The 18,642-nt window shown below is 39.5% G+C and overlaps 1 protein-coding gene across 1 annotated transcript; it reads left to right on the top strand.

Moving 5' to 3' along the window:
- The first annotated feature begins 5,301 nt into the window (after window positions 1–5,301).
- LOC150075443 (low-density lipoprotein receptor-related protein 2-like) lies at window positions 5,302–18,009 on the top strand. Its single transcript, XM_090388488.1, has 34 exons — window positions 5,302–5,388; window positions 8,224–8,331; window positions 8,441–8,575; window positions 9,091–9,216; window positions 9,305–9,433; window positions 9,523–9,633; window positions 9,724–9,849; window positions 9,928–10,149; window positions 10,231–10,402; window positions 10,486–10,687; window positions 10,781–10,976; window positions 11,091–11,210; window positions 11,291–11,507; window positions 11,581–11,766; window positions 11,862–12,056; window positions 12,154–12,359; window positions 12,455–12,577; window positions 12,732–12,857; window positions 13,119–13,232; window positions 13,315–13,704; window positions 13,843–13,965; window positions 14,798–14,965; window positions 15,080–15,193; window positions 15,288–15,407; window positions 15,489–15,620; window positions 15,710–15,867; window positions 15,960–16,180; window positions 16,260–16,469; window positions 16,552–16,745; window positions 16,821–16,940; window positions 17,058–17,160; window positions 17,259–17,417; window positions 17,515–17,704; window positions 17,793–18,009. The coding sequence occupies exons 1-34, from the start codon at window positions 5,328–5,330 to the stop codon at window positions 17,955–17,957; spliced, it is 5,442 nt and encodes a 1,813-aa protein (XP_090244614.1). The 5' UTR covers window positions 5,302–5,327; the 3' UTR covers window positions 17,958–18,009.
- Window positions 18,010–18,642: the final 633 nt, after the last annotated feature.

Genomic DNA, 18,642 nt, shown 5'->3' with positions numbered 1-18,642 from the left:
GATCCACAAATATTTCGAAAAGGTCCAAATATAAAATTTCATGAAAATCCGTTCACTGGAGGTCAAGTTATTACATGCGGACGGACGGACGGACATGGTGAAGACAATAGGGGAATTACCCGCAATATAGTCACCGTCTAAATTTATTTTATTTTAATTTCTTTTAGAATGAATTAATTTTATTTTATTTTAATTTCTTTTAGAATTAATTAATTTTATTTTAGTTTAATTTCTTTTAGAATTAGAAGTTCCAAAGTTTTCTTTTCGCTCTCTGTTTTGTTGTTCTGATTTTTTGGTTAACGATTTTGTTATTTTGTTTGCTGTTAATGTTTTAAGATTGATAATTTTTGATTTCGCTTACCAACTCCTCCCCTGTTTTAGTTCAAGTTTGACCTAAGATTATCAAAGAATTCATTAACGAAAAGAATATTTTTAAACCTAAACTGCAAGATACGAGATGTCAACGTAAGAAACTTTAAAAAAAAAAAAATCTAGAAATTTTGAAATTATGCACCAGGTGGCCCAAGATGACGAAGTGTCTATTATTTCTCTAATCTGGTGGTTAGGGACTCATCTAATGGACTCCAGACGGTAGAAAAACAACCAGATGCCCCTCTAACCTTGGTTAGTGTCCCCCAAAGGAATTTAAACCCCTAAAATTGTCCTTGGGCCCTTTCATGGAGAGACCCGATCAAAACAATAATTTTCTCTACTTCAAAACCTGCTTCCATTATAGAGAAGTGGAAAAACTGTCTGTTAGAAATATCAACTTGTAAAGATAAATTGTAGTATTGGGGGACTCGTGAGGGGTGAAGATAACCTTCTTCAGTGGGAATTAACAGTTAACTAAAACAGACGTATTTAGTGGATCCGTTTAAACGTGTCCCACAACTAGGAGCGACATTATCTACTGGCGTAACATATATAGTGACGGCACGGTAGTGCCAGTCACTTCACCAGTATGAAACAGTGCAATAGAGAAAGAGGAGTAAAGGTGTAAAGTGTATTTAGGGTCTGACTGCATCAGGGGGCTCCCCCCATCTCCGCGTAGTATACAGTACATTGTCGTGCGTTACAGTACACTGTAAAGGCCAGAGATTTAAAAGTGTATGTATACTGTTAAGTGTAGTGTCGTGTACCATTGTTCATCTGGCCATTTAGCCGTTGAACCCCCTACTGGGGCCACCGTTGCCCACACTTAGTCCCGTGGAGGCAGTCCATGTACACCAATATTTTAAGTACTCTGGCAGGTCCTGCCACCTAGTTTACTGAGATTTCAGTGGCTAGGCCCTTAATAAAAAGGGGAGGAGTGTGGTCAGGAATTGATTTGCAATACTAGGAAAGGTGGGTCAAGCATCTCAGCAATGGCATTGTTGGCTGCCATTGCTGAGTGGCACCTAATAAAGTGGCCACTCAGTGTATATAAGACACTATAGCAATCGGTTTACAGCAGTACATTGCTGTTTTATTATTTAGTATAATACAAGTGGCATCATAGATAAAACTGGAAGCAAAGGTCAAAAACAGACTTACCGGAAGTCATTATCAGTCTACTTCCTGTTTTGTTCATGTCATGCATCCTTTCTGTTTTACTTACTTCCGATATATATATATAGATAGATAGATACTTTTTAAAGTATTTTAAATATATACAGTAATATACTGAAGTGCCTGTCTCTATTAATCTGGAATAGAGTGTATTTCCCAAACTCTTCTATTTAAAGTGACGCCATTATTCTTGCAGAATACTTTAATAGAAATAATCTTAATTCGTTGTATCTTAATGATTTCCAATCTTTCTTTTTGATAGAAGATTGTGGCAGATAATCAATGAGCAACGCTTCTAAAACGCTAACAACGCGCATGCGCAAAACACCACACGCTAAAATATCTCTTCTGATAGGAAATTATGTTTGCTAGATGCGTCTCATCAACCTTACAGTCTTGTGCACCACCTGGTGTGACGCGAAAGAAAAAAAAAAAAAAAAAAAAACTACTTTTTAAAAGGTAATTTAAGTTTAAAGATATTTTCGTATCAGCAATTCTCTGCCAATGTTTGCAATATTTTAGCGATTCGCGAAAGCCCCTTCAAACCAAAATGGGGCGCAAATTTACACACCAAGAATTTGCACAAAGTAGGGGGGGGGTACATTGATAATTTATCACGTGGCTGTAATAGGAAAATAACACACATTACGTCTGCCCACCTTATTAGCGATGTACGATATGCAAATGACCGAAAAGCAGAAGACAGCTAATAAGAGTTTTCTCCCCCCCCTCTCCCTCGCAGACGATAACCCTAATCTCCTGCATAAAGCCCCTTAGTAAGGATCCAAAATACGGATTACGTACCGTGACATTTAGCCTCTGACAGGTTCTCTTGATTTACGAGGTTTCGGCCCGGTTTCACTGCAGTAATCTGGATTTATTACCCTCGGAAGGTTTGCCAGCGCGTTCCGATAAGGTGGCGTTACAGAGGAGGAAGCCAACCTTTCTTTATTTGGCGTAAAGCGAGAAATTTTCGTCCGTTGCCAGATCGTTTTAGTATACAGAGCTTAAACCGTATATTGTGGACATTTAACACCAGATGGCGTCTTGTTGCTAAGCGAGCAAAGGCATAATGGATCTATCGCAGTTAATTTTAAATTGATAGCAGACCGGTTATGAATGGAAGACAAACAAAAAAAACGTAGACATTAAATAAATCTTTGAGTGGAGTGTGTGTGTTAAGTTCCAAAGCAACTAAGGCTGTGAGGCGTCAGTATATTGTGTCTGCATCTGATTGAATTTTTTGTTCGGTTTGCTTTTGCTGGATAACAGATAAAAAATTATGGAACCATCGCCTAAGAACGGCTAACTCAGTCACGGTGGAAAAAAAAAAAAACTATAAAAATTCCTGGCGCCATCGATGGCATTCCAATTCAGTCACCAATGTGGCAGGGCGGTGATTATAACCACTTCGAGGCCAAATCAGGGACCAGTCAGACTAAGAAAATTTTTCTTTACTAAGAGTAGCAGGAACCAATATAAAAAGGAGGAACACTTTAAGAGCATGATCCTCAGTTCCCTTAAAATACACCCTTTCCCATTTCTAGTAATGGTGTTATCACACGCCTCAGTTGCCTTAGTTGCTTTGGAACTTTAAGAAAAAATGCTTCAAATCAAATCTTTTAAAAAACAAAAAATATATATTTTTAAGATTTGGCATTCAAATGACCTTTAAACATTCCACCTTCAAGAGACTTTCAAGATTTGACTTTTAAATGACCTTTTTCAAAATCTGACCTTCAAATGACATTTTTCCAATATCTGACCTTCAAAATGACCTTTTTGAATATACGTTTTTCACCACTGTTAAAATTTGTTCCCCGAATGGCGCAGAGAATAATCATATGTACCGTTAGAAATTTTTCTAGGGGAGAGTAAACATGTTTGTAGAGTGGGACACTACATTATGAAAAGCATCTGTTCATTCGACAATCTAAAGAAACAAAGATTATAATTTCCGGGAGGAAAAGCCATGCTACCCTCTCCTGAGACTAACTAACTCAGCCTAACTAAAAATTCATCGCGTCCTTGACGAGAATCGAATTCAGGTCTTTTCCACTGTGAGAAGGACGTCGATTCTACTTACTGTGCTACCCACGACTGAGGACACTCCAGGCAAAAGCTACAGAATACCCCTTAGGTCCTTGCCAGCCCATGCATTCGTAGGACCAAAATGTTAGTTTTTTTTCCCTGTATTGTATGCTGCTGAAGCCCGACTGGGTGTGGGACATCGACGTACACGTGTCAACCTTGTAGGATTTACCCATAACCTTTATTTCCCTCACCTCCGGGGGGGGAGATGGCCTCCCGAATCCCCCTTCCCTATCTATCTCCTTTTTCAAATCCTTAATATAGAGATCCCTTTCCCCATATCTTTACTCGCTAACAGGTGGATGGACTCCCAAGTCCCACTTTCGTCTGGTGGCTAGCCCACCATCACTTTAACTCCTCCCCCCTCTAGGGCAGAATGAGCTTCATACTCCAGAGATGGTCATCCCCTTTCAACTTGGCAGCCATGTTCGCTACTGCCCCCAATGTTCTCTCCTTCTTTTATCCCCAATTTTTTTTCTGGGTCCTCCCTGAGAAGCTCAGGTGACCCGGATTCGCCTCGCCAGAGTCTATTCTTCCTAGTGACCCGGTCCACCTCCCCGTGGAGAAGGACGGTAACTAGGGGTTGGTGGTTTCCACAGGTCCCAAGGCAAAGAGGCCAGGACAACATACCAAGACAACCTACCCTTCAAAAACTCACACTATCCGGCCTTTATAGAGTACCAATCACGGATTTGAGAAAAACCCCCCAGTGCCACTAGTCAAACTACACTATACGCTATCCACGAGGGCCCTCAACAGGCAAACAGAGCATGGAACACACGAATCCTCTTGCTTTTACTAAATATTAAACGCGGTAAATAAATTAGAGTAATCTACTGACTAGTTTGATAAGTTACCAACAGAGGGAGCTAGATGCCTTCAGTGACACCTCGATGTTTTGGTGTAGCGCGAGTCGAAATTCTTCTGGAACCCATTATAAGGGTCACGACCCCCATATATAAGGTTGCGCAACGTACGATATGTTAAATAGCTCTAATAAATGCTCGATTTGGAGATGCGAAAAACATTAAATAAGCCAAGATGTCCACACAAAGAAATTATCCTCTTTACACTCGGCCATCAATTCCTTTCAAATAAGATTCCAATGGGCCCAGCTGCAATAAACGTCAGAGAAGAGGACAGTCATCGTACATGATGGTGGCATATCCAATTTCGGAGGGGGAAGAGCAACATTAACACACATTATAGCTGGATTATCGTTAATCTGCGCATCGGGTCATTACATGGTAGTTTGTTTGAGAGCGTGTCTTGGTGCCAGAGGGAGAAATAGTGACGCAATTAATAACGTCCTCTTTAAACTAGCGAACGACGCCACTAATTATATGATACGAGTTAATGCACAATCCATAGTTGTAGTTTACATAGTTAGGCCAGTGTTTGATCAATCAACTCTTCCATCAGCTATAAATCTTTCGATTTGAAACAGAAACAGCAACTTCATCCTCTGCTTCTACCCTCTTCCCCTTATAAAATGCTATTTCGAGTATTGCCTTAATGGTTAGATACGATTGGCTGCCAAAAATATTACAGCGAGCCCTTATGGGTAGAGGGGGAAACCAGTTCCTCCCCGGCAACGAATTGGCTCTTCCTTTCAGTATAAAGTTTTTTCACCCGCAGGTGCCAATCGAGTCTGTGGTTGTAAATCAAGGCGTTTGTTTTTTGTTAACATGTGGAGGTGGGTCAGTCCATGGATTTTTTTAGCGTTTTTGGGTTTTCGTGCAGCTGGAGGTAAGTAATTTAGTTGGATTATTAGCTGTAAATGTTTTAAGGAACTTAAGACAAATTATTAGTGGGGGGGGGCAGATGTTACGCTTGTTTGAATCAGAAATTTGAGGCTTTCTAAAGGTATTGCAAAAAAGGTTAAAGATCGAGAAGTGTTTTTCAATAGGGCACTGTAACCACCCAGCTAATAGCTCCATTTTGGGACAATTTTAATCTCGATATTGGTGACATTGACTTCAGGCCAGTTTCTCGAGGGAATTATTACTTTACTTTCAGCCTCTGAGAGTAGATACCTTTTTCTTTCATAATGCAGTGACATATTTACTCTTCCCCTAGAAAAACTTCTATTGGTGCACGTGACTAATTCCTGCGCCATTCATTGCACAAATTTTTGCGAAGGTGGCAAATATCTTCAGAAAGGTCATTTGAATGTGAAATCTTGAAGGTCGCTTGAAGGTGGGGTGTTTAGAGGTCACTTGAATGTTAAATCTTCGCTATATTTTTGTATTTTCATGATTTGATTTAAATTTTATTTCTTAAATAGCAATTCAAAAGACCAAGAAAAGTGACTTGATAATATCAAAGAATCGCCGGGGGGGGGGGGGATTACGACACAAGAACTGCTTCACAAAGCAAGAGTTGTTTGGCTGGAAAATGTCAGTCTCCAACGTTCAAATTGAACACTGAACCTGAAGAACTAACAATTCGCGTGTGATTAACATCATTACTAGAAATGGGGAAGGGCCGTACTTTAAGGGAACTGAGGATCATGCTTTTGTTGTTCAACTAGAACGTCTTTGATCTAAAGAATCCTGTGGATATTAATTTATGAAAGGAATACAATATTTGCGACTCTCCCCTCCCCCCACAAATGCAAATATTGGTACGTTGTCCTGTCAATCAAATACAACCATGTTAAATCATGGATACCTATCGCTTCAAGTGTTGGTTTTAATATAAAGTGCTGCCCAAATAACCAACATTGGGTTGCAAAGGAGGCTTTTTGTGCAACTCCATTTTAGATGCTTATTTGGTCCTAGATTTCGTATTTTTAATGCGAAATGGAACTCTTCCAAAGTTCCTCATTTGGATAAACTAAATGAGGCGGGGAGGTCCACGTCATTCGGTGAAAGACAATTGGTGTATATCAAACATCAGAAAAGTAAAGGCTTAGGAAATCTTAGGAAAGAGTCCTTCTGGTGATTTAGGAATGAAGAACTTTAGAAAATATTTATCGTCTTTGTATAAAAAGATTCACGCCAACACTCCTTCCAGGTAGGTTGGAAAGTAAGTGCGTACCTATTTCAGCATGACTCTATCCATATTATAACACCATTAATCCAAATTTGTTAATTTTTGAACACATCTATTCAGTCGAATCGTGCTCCTTTTCCAGGAGCATGAATTGGTTGGAAAATTACGGGCGCAGAAACCAGGTGGAACCATACGCATGCATGGTTTAATGATTGCGAAGCCAGAAATTAATTTACAAGCTTCTAGGGAAGCTTACCCCTAACCCATCCCATGGTACTAGTCCATAGGTGGATCTAGAAATTGCTTCTTGGGAGAAGCACAAGTCCGGTACGGTAAATGAATGATTCTTTTCATATTAGGATGATCACAACCATCAGGTAATTGTAGTAAAATCCAGAACCTTAACTTTTTTTTATTCGCATTTTTACAAGTATATAATTCCAATTGGTGGGGCATGTGCCCCTCCCCTAAATCCGCCTATGTACTAACCCTAACTTTTTTTTCGATGAATTATAACGCTGGTTGCAAACCGAATGTCGTTGATGCGTATTACCCATCCGACATAAATTGATCTCTACATTTTGGTCTTTGGAGCAATCCCCTGTGTATTTGCCGAATTTGGTTATCCACCAGTGGTATTTTCCAAAGTGTTGTACAACGAATTGACAGGATCCCTGGGGTCATGAATCCCAAGTTCCATCGATAGTGGGTGTTACTATCTTGTTAAGGTTTGTCATTGTGTAGCTTGGTAATCCTTTTTGGATGATTCAGACTACAGAAACTTAAGGAATGAGTCCAGATTTATTTTAAACCTGGTTTAGTCAGATTAGTGCTTTTTTGTAATTGCGAATATGCAAAGCAATATTTATTACAGTACTATAATTCAGATTATTTAAAACTTGAGCGAAACTGGATAAGAAAACTAACCACACCTTAAATTAACACGTCACTCAAATTGGTCGACATTTCCACCCCCCTTCCAAGTGATCTAAGATTAACTCTTGCTTAGACGCCTAAAATTGTGTATAAAAGCGAAAAGCCAGCTTTAATGTACATAGGCTACTAGCTCCCTTGATTTCACATTCCTGAGCGAATTTGAACAAGTAAATCAATGAACCTGGAATTGAACACTTCATTCATTTACTTGAATCGTACAAGTACTCAATTCAGATGAATGTTTTGGAACTGAACAGTTAAAACTGCAGCTCGTCACCTCCTGGATAGCATCGGGTACCTCAACATTCTCTCGAATGGTTCATCCACAGAAACCAGAATACCATAGTCATCAACCTGTACAAGATTTGAGTTTCCAAGCACGTGGATGGCTGTGAACATGAACTGAGGCAATGTTTATGTAATTTAACTCCTACGAACAGATTCCAAATCTACCTAGCTTTTCCTATACGAAATATTGCAATGCCTGCCAACTCTTGAGAAAAGAATAAGGGATGAGCAGGGATTAGACACTAACCTTTAAATGGCATTGAACTATGTAAAACTTAATTCATAAGTTTTCTGCTGTAATACTACTCCAATTCACTGAACTAAGAAACAATTCATAGTTCTAATCATTCATTCTTTTGACAGAATGTCCTCCAAACTGGATCGACTGCCAAAATGGAAAATGTGTGGCAATGTTCTGGCGGTGTGATGGGGAAAATGATTGTGGCAATCACAGAGACGAAATGAATTGTGGTAAGAATACATTCTACTTCGATTTTGTCAAACCAAACTTGTCAAACCAAACTTGCCTGATTCTTATAATTAAGCTATTTTGCTGAATTTACGTTTAAAATCGTTCCAGATTCGACTGCCCCACCTCACCTTTATTGTCCTGCAGAGCAATTCAAGTGCAATGACTCCAGTCACTGTATTCCTCAAGCCTGGAGGTGTGATGGACAGAATGATTGTGTTGATTTTTCGGACGAGAAATATTGTGGTAAGTTTAAAATACTTTTAAGGCTTCTAAGAAACTGAATTAGATTAAACTTAATGCTTTGATTTGAATTGAATCTTTGCTTTGAACTCAACCTGTAAATAGTAAACTGGATAGACTGCCTTTAGGTCGTAATCAATCTAAATTGTTTACCCCGATATGACCCAAGTAAGGGTACAAACTTAATGTCCAAGCTTCTGCTCCTTTTCAATGGCCAAATCATTCGAAGCGGTAGAATCAATTGAAACTACAGTACCTTCTTTCAGCGAAAGATTTGTAATTACTCTTAAATCTTTTCGGGTATAAGCTGACAGCCACGTACTTCGAACTTAACTGATTGGAGTTAATTGGGTTTGTTTGTAGTAATTGGCCGAGAACCGTCCCAACTATTTTTAAATTGGCTTCATGAACAGATAAAGAACAGTCAGCTTTTGGAATAGCTAGTTTAATGTAACCTTTAGTAAATGAACTGGAATTCCGGTGATTCTTTTAAGGGAAACTTTTTCTGAATATTTCAGATGGTGATAATACGTCTGTCTGTACAGGATTCCGTTGCAAAAATCATCAATGCATACCCAACAGGTGGCGTTGTGATGGCATGAAAGATTGCAATGATTCTTCGGATGAAGAGGGATGCCAGAATGGTTAGATTCATTTAACTTCGCATTACCCAAATTAATTAATTCAAATGTCAAGACAATATAAGCTAATCGGAATGATTGGTTTCTTTAGGATCAAATCAAGAGTTGTGCGTTTCATCCAGAGGAAAATTCTGGTGCCCCAACGGTACGTGTTTGAATCTAGAACAAGTCTGCAACGGCAAAACTGAGTGTCCTGGAGGAGAAGACGAAAGTGACTGTGGTAAGCGCTAACAAACTATAAACCAGGCTACTCGTGAATACATTTGATACTAAAGCCCTGTCCTGAGAATAAACTCTCCTTTCTTTCAGATGCCTGTGAGAATGCTACTTGTCAACACAGATGCATGTCCACTTCATCTGGAATACTCTGTTATTGTAATCCTGGATACAAACTCGAAAACGACAACAAGAGTTGCACAGGTAAACCATCCAATCTCTGTACATAAAATTTAAGCAGTTGAACATTTCTTAAATGGAAACGCTTAATCTGACTTTGATCTCATTAATCAGATATTAACGAATGTACGGACTACAACTTCACGGTGTGCAGCCATCTATGCATCAATACCAAAGGTAGCTTCGAATGCGAATGTCTTGATGGGTACATCTTGCGCAACAGAACTTGTATTGCTAATGGTAAGTTTCTTGAACTTAGACTACTAGAACTAATTTAGCTCTAGGTAACTTTTTATTCCATGATTCTGGTCTTTTCAGGACCAGAGCCCCTATTGATCTTCACCAATTTTGAGGAAATTAGAGGTCTATGGCTACGATCTGGTCGCTACTTCCCTATCCACAAAGCTATTAACAACTCGATGGCAGTAGACTTTGACAATGTTCAATCAAGAGTTTTCTGGTCAGAAAAAACTAAAGAAACCGCTTCTATCCACTCTTGTAAACTCGATGGCAGCTCTATGGAGACAGTTCTTAATAAAGGTTAGTTTCCTCATTATCCCGTTATTAAGTAACTTTAACAAGTATATATTGCCTACTAAATAGTACTTTTCACTTCTTTAGGTCTCCACACTCCAGAAGGAATAGCTATAGACTGGTTGGCACGAAATCTTTACGTAACTGATTCCGGTCTTCAAATGATTCTCATATGTAAACTCGATGGATCGTTATGTGCACCTCTGCTGGATAAGGGTGTGGATAGACCTAGAGGAATTACACTGGACCCCCCAGAAGGGTATGATATTTTTCTTAAATAGACTAAACTATTGTGGTACAATATCCTCTTCAACTTCTATTAAGTTTCATTTTGCTTCTTAGGCTTATGTACTGGACTGAGTGGGGTAATTCCCCAGGTATATTCAAGAGTGGTATGGACGGGTCTAACAGAGTAACGCTGATTAACACCACTGTCCGATGGCCCAATGACGTCACAGTAGATCACACAACAGACCGACTATACTGGTGCGATGCCAAGTTCAACAGAATAGAGTATATTACATTGGATGGAAAGATCAGAAAGGTAAACTGATAGCCGATTAAATTGAAAAATTCCCAATTTTTCAGCTGATAGTTTAGTTGTATTGGTATTCTATAACCTCAATGGCTTTTGTAGGTCTTGATTCAAGACAGTGTGTACCATCCGCATTCCATCGCCTTGTTTGAAGATTCTATTTATTGGAGTGACTGGACAACATTTACCTTGGATACCTGCAATAAATTTACTGGTAGAAATCAGACCAGCTTAGTAAGAGAAAATAACAAACACATAATGGGTCTCCACATCTATCATCCAGTCTTGAGAAAAGCAGGCAAGTTCAGTGATAACCTAAAATATGGTTTAACTTAACTAATGTAGTCCAAATACTTAATTAAGATAAGACTATTCATTTAAGATGAATTAAGCCACGTTTTTCTTCTTACAGCTCCAAATCCATGTTGGGGTGATCACTGCAGTCACCTTTGCGTTATAGCTCCCAAGATTAAATTCCGTTGTTTGTGTCCTGAAGGCTACTTCTTACAACAAGACAAAAGAACTTGTGCACGTAAGTATCTCTTAGACAATGCTTAATAAAAAGTATTAACTTGGTAGTTATTCTCTAACTAATACAAGCCTTCTTCGCAGGTAACAACAATACATCTCTGATATTTGTGGCCGACCAAGACTTCCTCTACCAGATATCCCATCAGGTCATTGGCGACAACCTCGTCAGTACTCTGCCAGTCCACCACATCGAAGAAATCGCTGCACTGGCCTTTGACCGTAGTACCGCTACTATCTATCTAAGTGATGTGCGCAAGCATACCATTTTAGCAGTCAACTCGTCGACTTACGATGTTAGGTAAGTAATTAACCTCTCCAAAGAATTCTGTGGCGTTCAATCTTCTGGAAACTTAATTTTCTATTTATTTCAGGGAAGTCATCAGTAAACATCTTGATAGCGTTGAAAGCTTAGATTTTGACTGGATAGGCAAGAACCTCTATTGGACCGATGCCGGAAAAGGAACTATCGAAGTTGCAACCGCAAATGGTCTTCATAGGGTGGTGCTAGCTGAAGACTTGGAAAGACCAATCGATCTCATCTTGTACGTAGAGAAAGGGTAAGAAACTTGCATCTGAGTTGCAACATATCGAATATCTATTTCAAAGCGCAAATGACTCGTGTAACACTGAAATATACCTTGTCTTTGAATAGGCTAATGTTTGCAGCAACGCTTGGTAAAAGTCCACGTATTCTGTTGTTCGACATGGATGGTTCAAATAATAGGACCCTAGTGTCTGATGTGGGACTACCAGTCTCTTTATCCATAGATAAATCTATTGGAAGACTGTTCTGGGCTGACGCGAGACACTCTTCGATCCAGTCGGTAGATTTGGTCACTCCAAGGAGGTAACTTATTCTATTTTAATCTACAATGATTTTTGTATAAAGGTACTATCGACAGTTCAATACCAGTCTCATTGAAACTGGCTTCTTTTCTCAATAGAAGGCGCCAAGTTCATAAGGAGGAATTGAATCACTTGGCTTCTGTTGCTGTAACTCCAGACTTCATCTACTGGACAAATACTGACGAACACAACTTGAAGTTAATTCCGAGAGCCAGTCCTGATGAAACTGTGGTTATCTCCTTGCCAGGTGTGCATGGTGCTTCTACGATCAGAAAGGTTTTCTACGTTGGCCCTACACAGACAGGTAATAGTCGCTGAATCAATCTTCATTGAACTACATTAGTGTAATCTTATTTGTAGCAATTAGGGTACTCAACTCAATTTCAAAACCTCTTTTAGCAAGAGGACAGTGTGCTAATGACAAAGGAGGTTGTAGCGACATATGCTTGACAACTCCAACAGGGATGCTCTGTGCCTGCTCTCTAGGAAAAACGCTTGGAACAGATGGAAAAACATGCCAAGGTAACTAAAACTTGGTCAGATTAACGCTAATTTTTGTTACTAACTACTGGAGATTATTCCCAGGGATTAGTACCAAAAACTTAAAACGATGCCCCCCTTAACTAAATCCTGAAATGTCCCTTTTCCCTACACCACTAACTTTCAATCTCTTCAGTTCTAGCCAAAGGTACTTGCAGTCCACAAGAAATTACATGTTTCAATAGCACCAAGTGTATAGCAAAGAGCTGGAGATGTGATGGATCAAGAGACTGCCCCGACGGTTCTGATGAAGAGGGATGTGGTGAGTAGCCCATTTAATTTTAAGTAGGAAGATAATATACACATGTTGATCAGACTATAAACATAAGATGCAAGCACTCGATTGCTAAAGCAGCTGGCCATAATCTTTAATCTCTGAGGAAAAGAACCATTGCCGAAACTCTTACGACAAACTACTTCAACGTACTGTGTATTGTCTTTCATGCTTAGTTCTATTTGGTATCTACTTTAAACCACCTTATTTCACATAAGACAGTTCTATATTAAGTCGTTTCCACTCTAGAACAAACTTGTCCACCTGGCGACTTCACGTGCAGAAATGGACGATGCATAATCCAAAGATGGAGATGTGACTTGATGAATGATTGTGGCGATAACTCCGATGAAGAAAACTGCAGTAAGTATCTCGTGTTCCATATCTAATTCACCTCTGACAAGTAGACCTAACAGTATACTCATTTTTTTTTTCTCTCCTGCAGCTACTCAATCCCAGTTGTGTGGCAACACCAGTTTCTACTGTGGAAACGGATCCTGTGTCCCGTACAACTGGCGCTGTGATGGACAGGAAGACTGCGCTAACGGAGCAGACGAACAAGGCTGCGATGTCAATAAGTGTCTGGTAACCCAAATGCGATGTGACAACGGTCAGTGCCTGCCATTGAGCTGGAAATGTGATGGAGAGCCCGACTGCCAAGATAAATCAGATGAGAAGGACTGTCGTAAGTATAAAATCCCGAAACTGAACTTAATCACCTCAAAGGATTCCACTGTTAAATATTTTCAACGTGGATTAATTATCTTTCAGCTATTCCTACGTGCCTTCCACATGAATTTGCTTGCCATGATGGGTCGTGCATCGATACCAAACTAGTCTGCAATCACAAATCGGACTGTAAAGATGGCTCGGATGAAAAGAATTGTAGTAAGTAAACTTTGCTCAAGTCTTGCGTTATGAACAGTGCGTAACTTTTTGTGCCATGTCCTGATCTTAATTTCTCTCCATCTAGCTTACCTTCCTAGTAGTTGCCGTCCTAATGAATTTCAATGCGAAGATGGCTGGTGTATTCCGGTGTACGACTTGTGCGATGGATTTAATGATTGTAGAAATGGAGAAGATGAAGTTAACTGCAGTGAGTTCTTTTTACTAATTCTAAAGCAAGATAGCCTGTTAATTCTTAAAACTGTAAGCTCACTGAGGAATAACTTCCATTATCACTACACTTGGTAAACATTTGGTTAAAAAAGTAAATGGAAGGCTACGAAAGGGAAAAGAATTCCAAGTTTACAACACCACATGGAGATAGTATTCTATAATTATTCACGCATAAGGTAGCTTACTTTGCCCGGCTTCTGAGATTCTTGGGTTGACGAAATCCCTGTTTGACTAAATTATCAAGCCTCTAATTCATTATGAATGAAGCACTTTAAAACTTATTCTTTTCAGCAATTAACTATGCTGAACAGAAAGATGCTTTCCTCCTGTGTATAACTTCCACCTGCAAACTCTTGTCATTCCTTTAATGTACCTGTTTACTATTGCGTGCCAATCACCTAGTCTTTATTCAACTATTGTATCAATGCACCTTTGTCATTCTTTTTAGTCATGGACTACATTCTAGCCTGATTTTCATCACCCTATGAGCATCGTTAAACATCTGACACTTCAAATGCAACTTGAGGTTCGGTTAATTTTTTTTCTTTAAAGGGGCGTTGGGGTTCGTCATGCCTTTGTACAACATTTCAGACATTGATATTAATGCTTCATGCGCTATATTTGGCTCAAACTCCATGCTACACCAAATATGGTAGAAAACCCAACTCGACAATACTCTCATTCACGCCTGTATAAATTTCAAAATTAAATTCAACTCTTAAACACCAGGTTATCCACTTAAACCCTATTTTATGATCTTGCATGTCATGTATTTATTAAATGGTGTTTAAGATTTATTTTTATTCCAGCTAACAACCAGTGCTCGCCGTTGGAATTCTATTGTTCCAAACATAAAAGGTGTATTCCAGAAGCATGGTTATGCGATGGTCAAGATGACTGTGGTGATAATTCGGACGAAACTCTCCCTAAATGTCGCTACGCATCAACTAGTAAGAAGATTAAGACTACAACAGAAGGTAATTGATATTCTCCACTTATGAAAGTGGATTAAAGTTTGTATAGTCCCTTAAATTGACCAAAGGCTGAAATACTTCCACTGTCTCTGAACTAAGGATCCTTTATCATTACAGCTGCTTCGTGTGGTGCATCTTTCACTTGTACATCTGGGGAATGCCTACCATGGGCTAGAGTATGCGATGGGAACTTGGACTGCTTAGATTACTCTGACGAAGGCACACACTGCGGTAAGTTACTAAGTTAACTGTCCAACTTGTTTCCTAGACTTTGGATTAAGCTGATTAATTTAAGATCCTAATATTGATCTTAATTCTTTTCTAGCATCCTCATGTTTGGAGTCAAATGGTGGATGTTCACAAATATGCCAAAACACTCCGAAGGGAGCAAAATGCTCCTGTCAAACAGGATATTTTCTTTCCCGTGATGGCAAAGCTTGCGAAGGTAAGCTTGCTTCCTAGCTGCATGTAGTAACTATTTCTCAATAATTCTCACTTGGCTAAACTAAATTTCTTCAAATTTCAGATATCGACGAATGTAAGGAAACTCCAACATTGTGCAGCCATCACTGCAATAACACAAAAGGCAGTTATATGTGTACGTGCGCTGTTGGTTACAATGCCCATGGTCCTGGACACAAACAATGCAAAGCAGTAGGTGAGTGGCCAAAATATCCAATTTAATTTTGAGGTAAAGGCTAAAGCTTGTAACGGTGACTTAACCCGTTTCGTCTTAATTTCCCTCAGGTGGTCCTCATACACTACTTATATTGATGCAGTACCAAATCAGAGCCATTAAGCAAAAAACCAAAGAGAACTTGGTATTAGTAATGAGTACCGTAGAGATGAAAGGAATGGACTATGATGCTAAAAACAACTGGGTGTTTTGGACAGAGCAGAACATGGTAACTATATTTTTAGTACTTTAACGTACTTAAGTGGAATTTAGTTATCCTTAATAGGAACTAAAGATTTTGGTTATTTTCTGTTTCCCTAGGGTACAATATCTCGCCTATCTCTATCAACGTTTTCTTATGAAGTCGTGGTCTCAAACCTAAAAGGTCCTGTTCTGTTATGCTGGGATTGGGTCGGTCGTAACTTCTACTACACAGACATCGACAACAGAATTCGAGTTTGTAGAGAAGATGGCGAATACTGCTTTACTCTAATTGACACTGCTAAACACGTAGCAAGCATAGCCGTAGAAGCGGACATGGGGTAAGCTTTCTTAGATCAAAAGGAACTCTTTAACTTGATCTGTAAAGGAAAGAATTTTAACTTGTTTCTTTTCTTTCAGATTGCTTTTCTGGAGTGAATGGGAAACTGCCAGAGCAGCTTCTGGTCTAATTGAAAGATTATGGATGGATGGAACCAACAGAAGAATCATAGTATCCTGGAAAGTGTACTGGCCGATAGCGCTAACCATTGACCATGTTAATCATGTACTGTACTGGGTGGACAGAAGACTGAATATGCTGGAATCTGCTGACTTTAACGGATTGAACAGGTAAGTGTGCTCAGAGCATTTGGGAGATTACTGTAATCTTCGCAATGCTCACTGGTAAAACTGCCTTTTTTTTTTTTTGTAGGCGACAGGTATTAGATGGTGCAGAAAACACCTACAGTCTGACTTTATTCGAAGATCTACTCTATTGGATAGACATGTCACGTGACATGATGTACAGCGTCAATAGGCTTGACGGAAAAGACAAAACAATAGTCCGCCACGGGGATGTGAAAGGTACAATGTTGCTGTCGATGCATCGTGCCAACCAACCTGATGGTAAGCATTGAAAGATCTAGCTGATGCATTAGATTAAGTATGTAATACTTTATCTAACTCGCTCTCTTGTTCTAGGCGTGAACTCCTGTAAGAACGGTAATTGCAGTCATCTCTGCCTCTTAAACCCCAGAGGTTATACTTGTACCTGTACTGATGGTTACACCCTGTCCAATGACTCTGAAACTTGCCTCGGAGGTAAATACATGAATCGGTTCTTGAGTACTTTTGTTGGGCTTTTTTATCATAAACTTGCCTAGTTCTAAAGTACTAACAAACTGGACACTACACTTAATGAACCCATTTCTTCTTCAGCAGAAGACAAACCTGAAGCCTTTCCACAGAGAGATTATGATGAATGCAGCGACTACTGCTTCAATGAAGGAGAATGCATATTGGATAATGGACCTCAATGCAAGTAAGGATCTTGGCTACGCTAATCCTCAACCCTCCGTCCTTAATTTTCAGCCCTTAAGACTTGGAACAACTCAATCTCATTACTTCTCCATCTTGCAGGTGTATTCCACCGTATCATGGAGACAGATGTGCTGCTGTTAAAGTAATATCAGCAGGACGTGACTCTCCTCGAAGTCACAGCTGGGTGATTGGAATAGTCATGGGCATCTTTGTGGTTGTCGCCTTAGTAGCAGCTCTCCTGTTCTGTAGGAGGCAAGAGTAAGTAACCTTCCTTAGCTGCTAATATTAATACCAACTTTAATCACGAGAATTGAGTTGCTTTGTACCGATTACCTATGTTAACTATCTTTTCCAGCTTAAGGTTTGGAAAAGTTGGAGAGGGAATATCTGTAAGCTTCCGTAACCCCATGTTTTCAAGGAAATCTGGAGAACAACTTATAGAAGAGGAGGAAGAGTCCGAATGCGATGAAGTCGTGGTTGGTAAAGAGGAAAAGAAAAAGCTTAAACAGTCGGGATTTCCAAATATCTACAACCTACAGTTCACGGTGAGTACTGATCAACGAGTACTGCAATTTAAGACTTCTCCTGCCCCAGTGGGTTTCATCGCTGAGTTAACTTTTCTTTCTCTTGCAGCAACGAACTGGCTACTCTGATCTGGCCGAAGATCAGCAAGACTCGAACGAATCCGGAGATTCTGCCTTCAGTAGTGAATGTCAAATCCGAGAAGCCCCCCAGGCCGACCAAACAAGCCTTGTATCAGACAAACCAACTAACAGACTCCTATATTTTTTGAAGTAACTTTACCTCCCGTTAACTGTTCCCGTTAGTTATGTCTATAACTGTTGTAATATATTAACTTAACTCCTGTCCTCTATGGATTGTATTAAAGTGAGATTGTAAATAAACTTGTTTTAAGTATTTCTCAGCTTACATTGGTATCTTTTTGCAATCTTACCATCACAAACCTAAGCCGATCTTCGCGCTTCAGGATCGGCTACAACCATAGGTACACAACCAACATTAATTCTTTGGTTATAATAATCAGGAACAGTACTGGTTTCTCTAGAAGTCTGCGAATGGTAAAGATTTACTTTATTAACAAACATCTGCACAGTGGACTATCAGAACTGACAGTTGGGCTTTGCATGACTAATTGCCAATTTGCCATCAAGAGACATTTCAGACATCCTTGAGGAAAATGTCGCTCGTGTCTTGACTTTAGGTGGTTTCTAGCCAGTTGTTTCAAGGCAGTGATTTGTTAGCGACCACGCTACTATCGCCGATTTGGAGATGGTTAAGTCACCAGAGAATCCAGTATTCAATGTTGCGGAACTTTGTCATTGTGCCTCAGCCAGAGATCTTTTTGGCTATTCATCAAATATATTGTATTGCCATTAAGTTCCCGTTTGTTCCACGATGCTACTAGGATCGTTTCTTAGAAGTGGAGAGTCATCTTCAAAGTTTTTTTTTTTTTTTTTCATTT

This window comes from Mastigoproctus giganteus, chromosome 14 (genome assembly GCF_048544385.1).
Source record: "Mastigoproctus giganteus isolate SK-2022 chromosome 14, ASM4854438v1, whole genome shotgun sequence".
Lineage (NCBI taxonomy): Eukaryota > Metazoa > Arthropoda > Arachnida > Uropygi > Thelyphonidae > Mastigoproctus > Mastigoproctus giganteus.
This window is presented reverse-complemented; position numbering and strand designations above follow the sequence as displayed.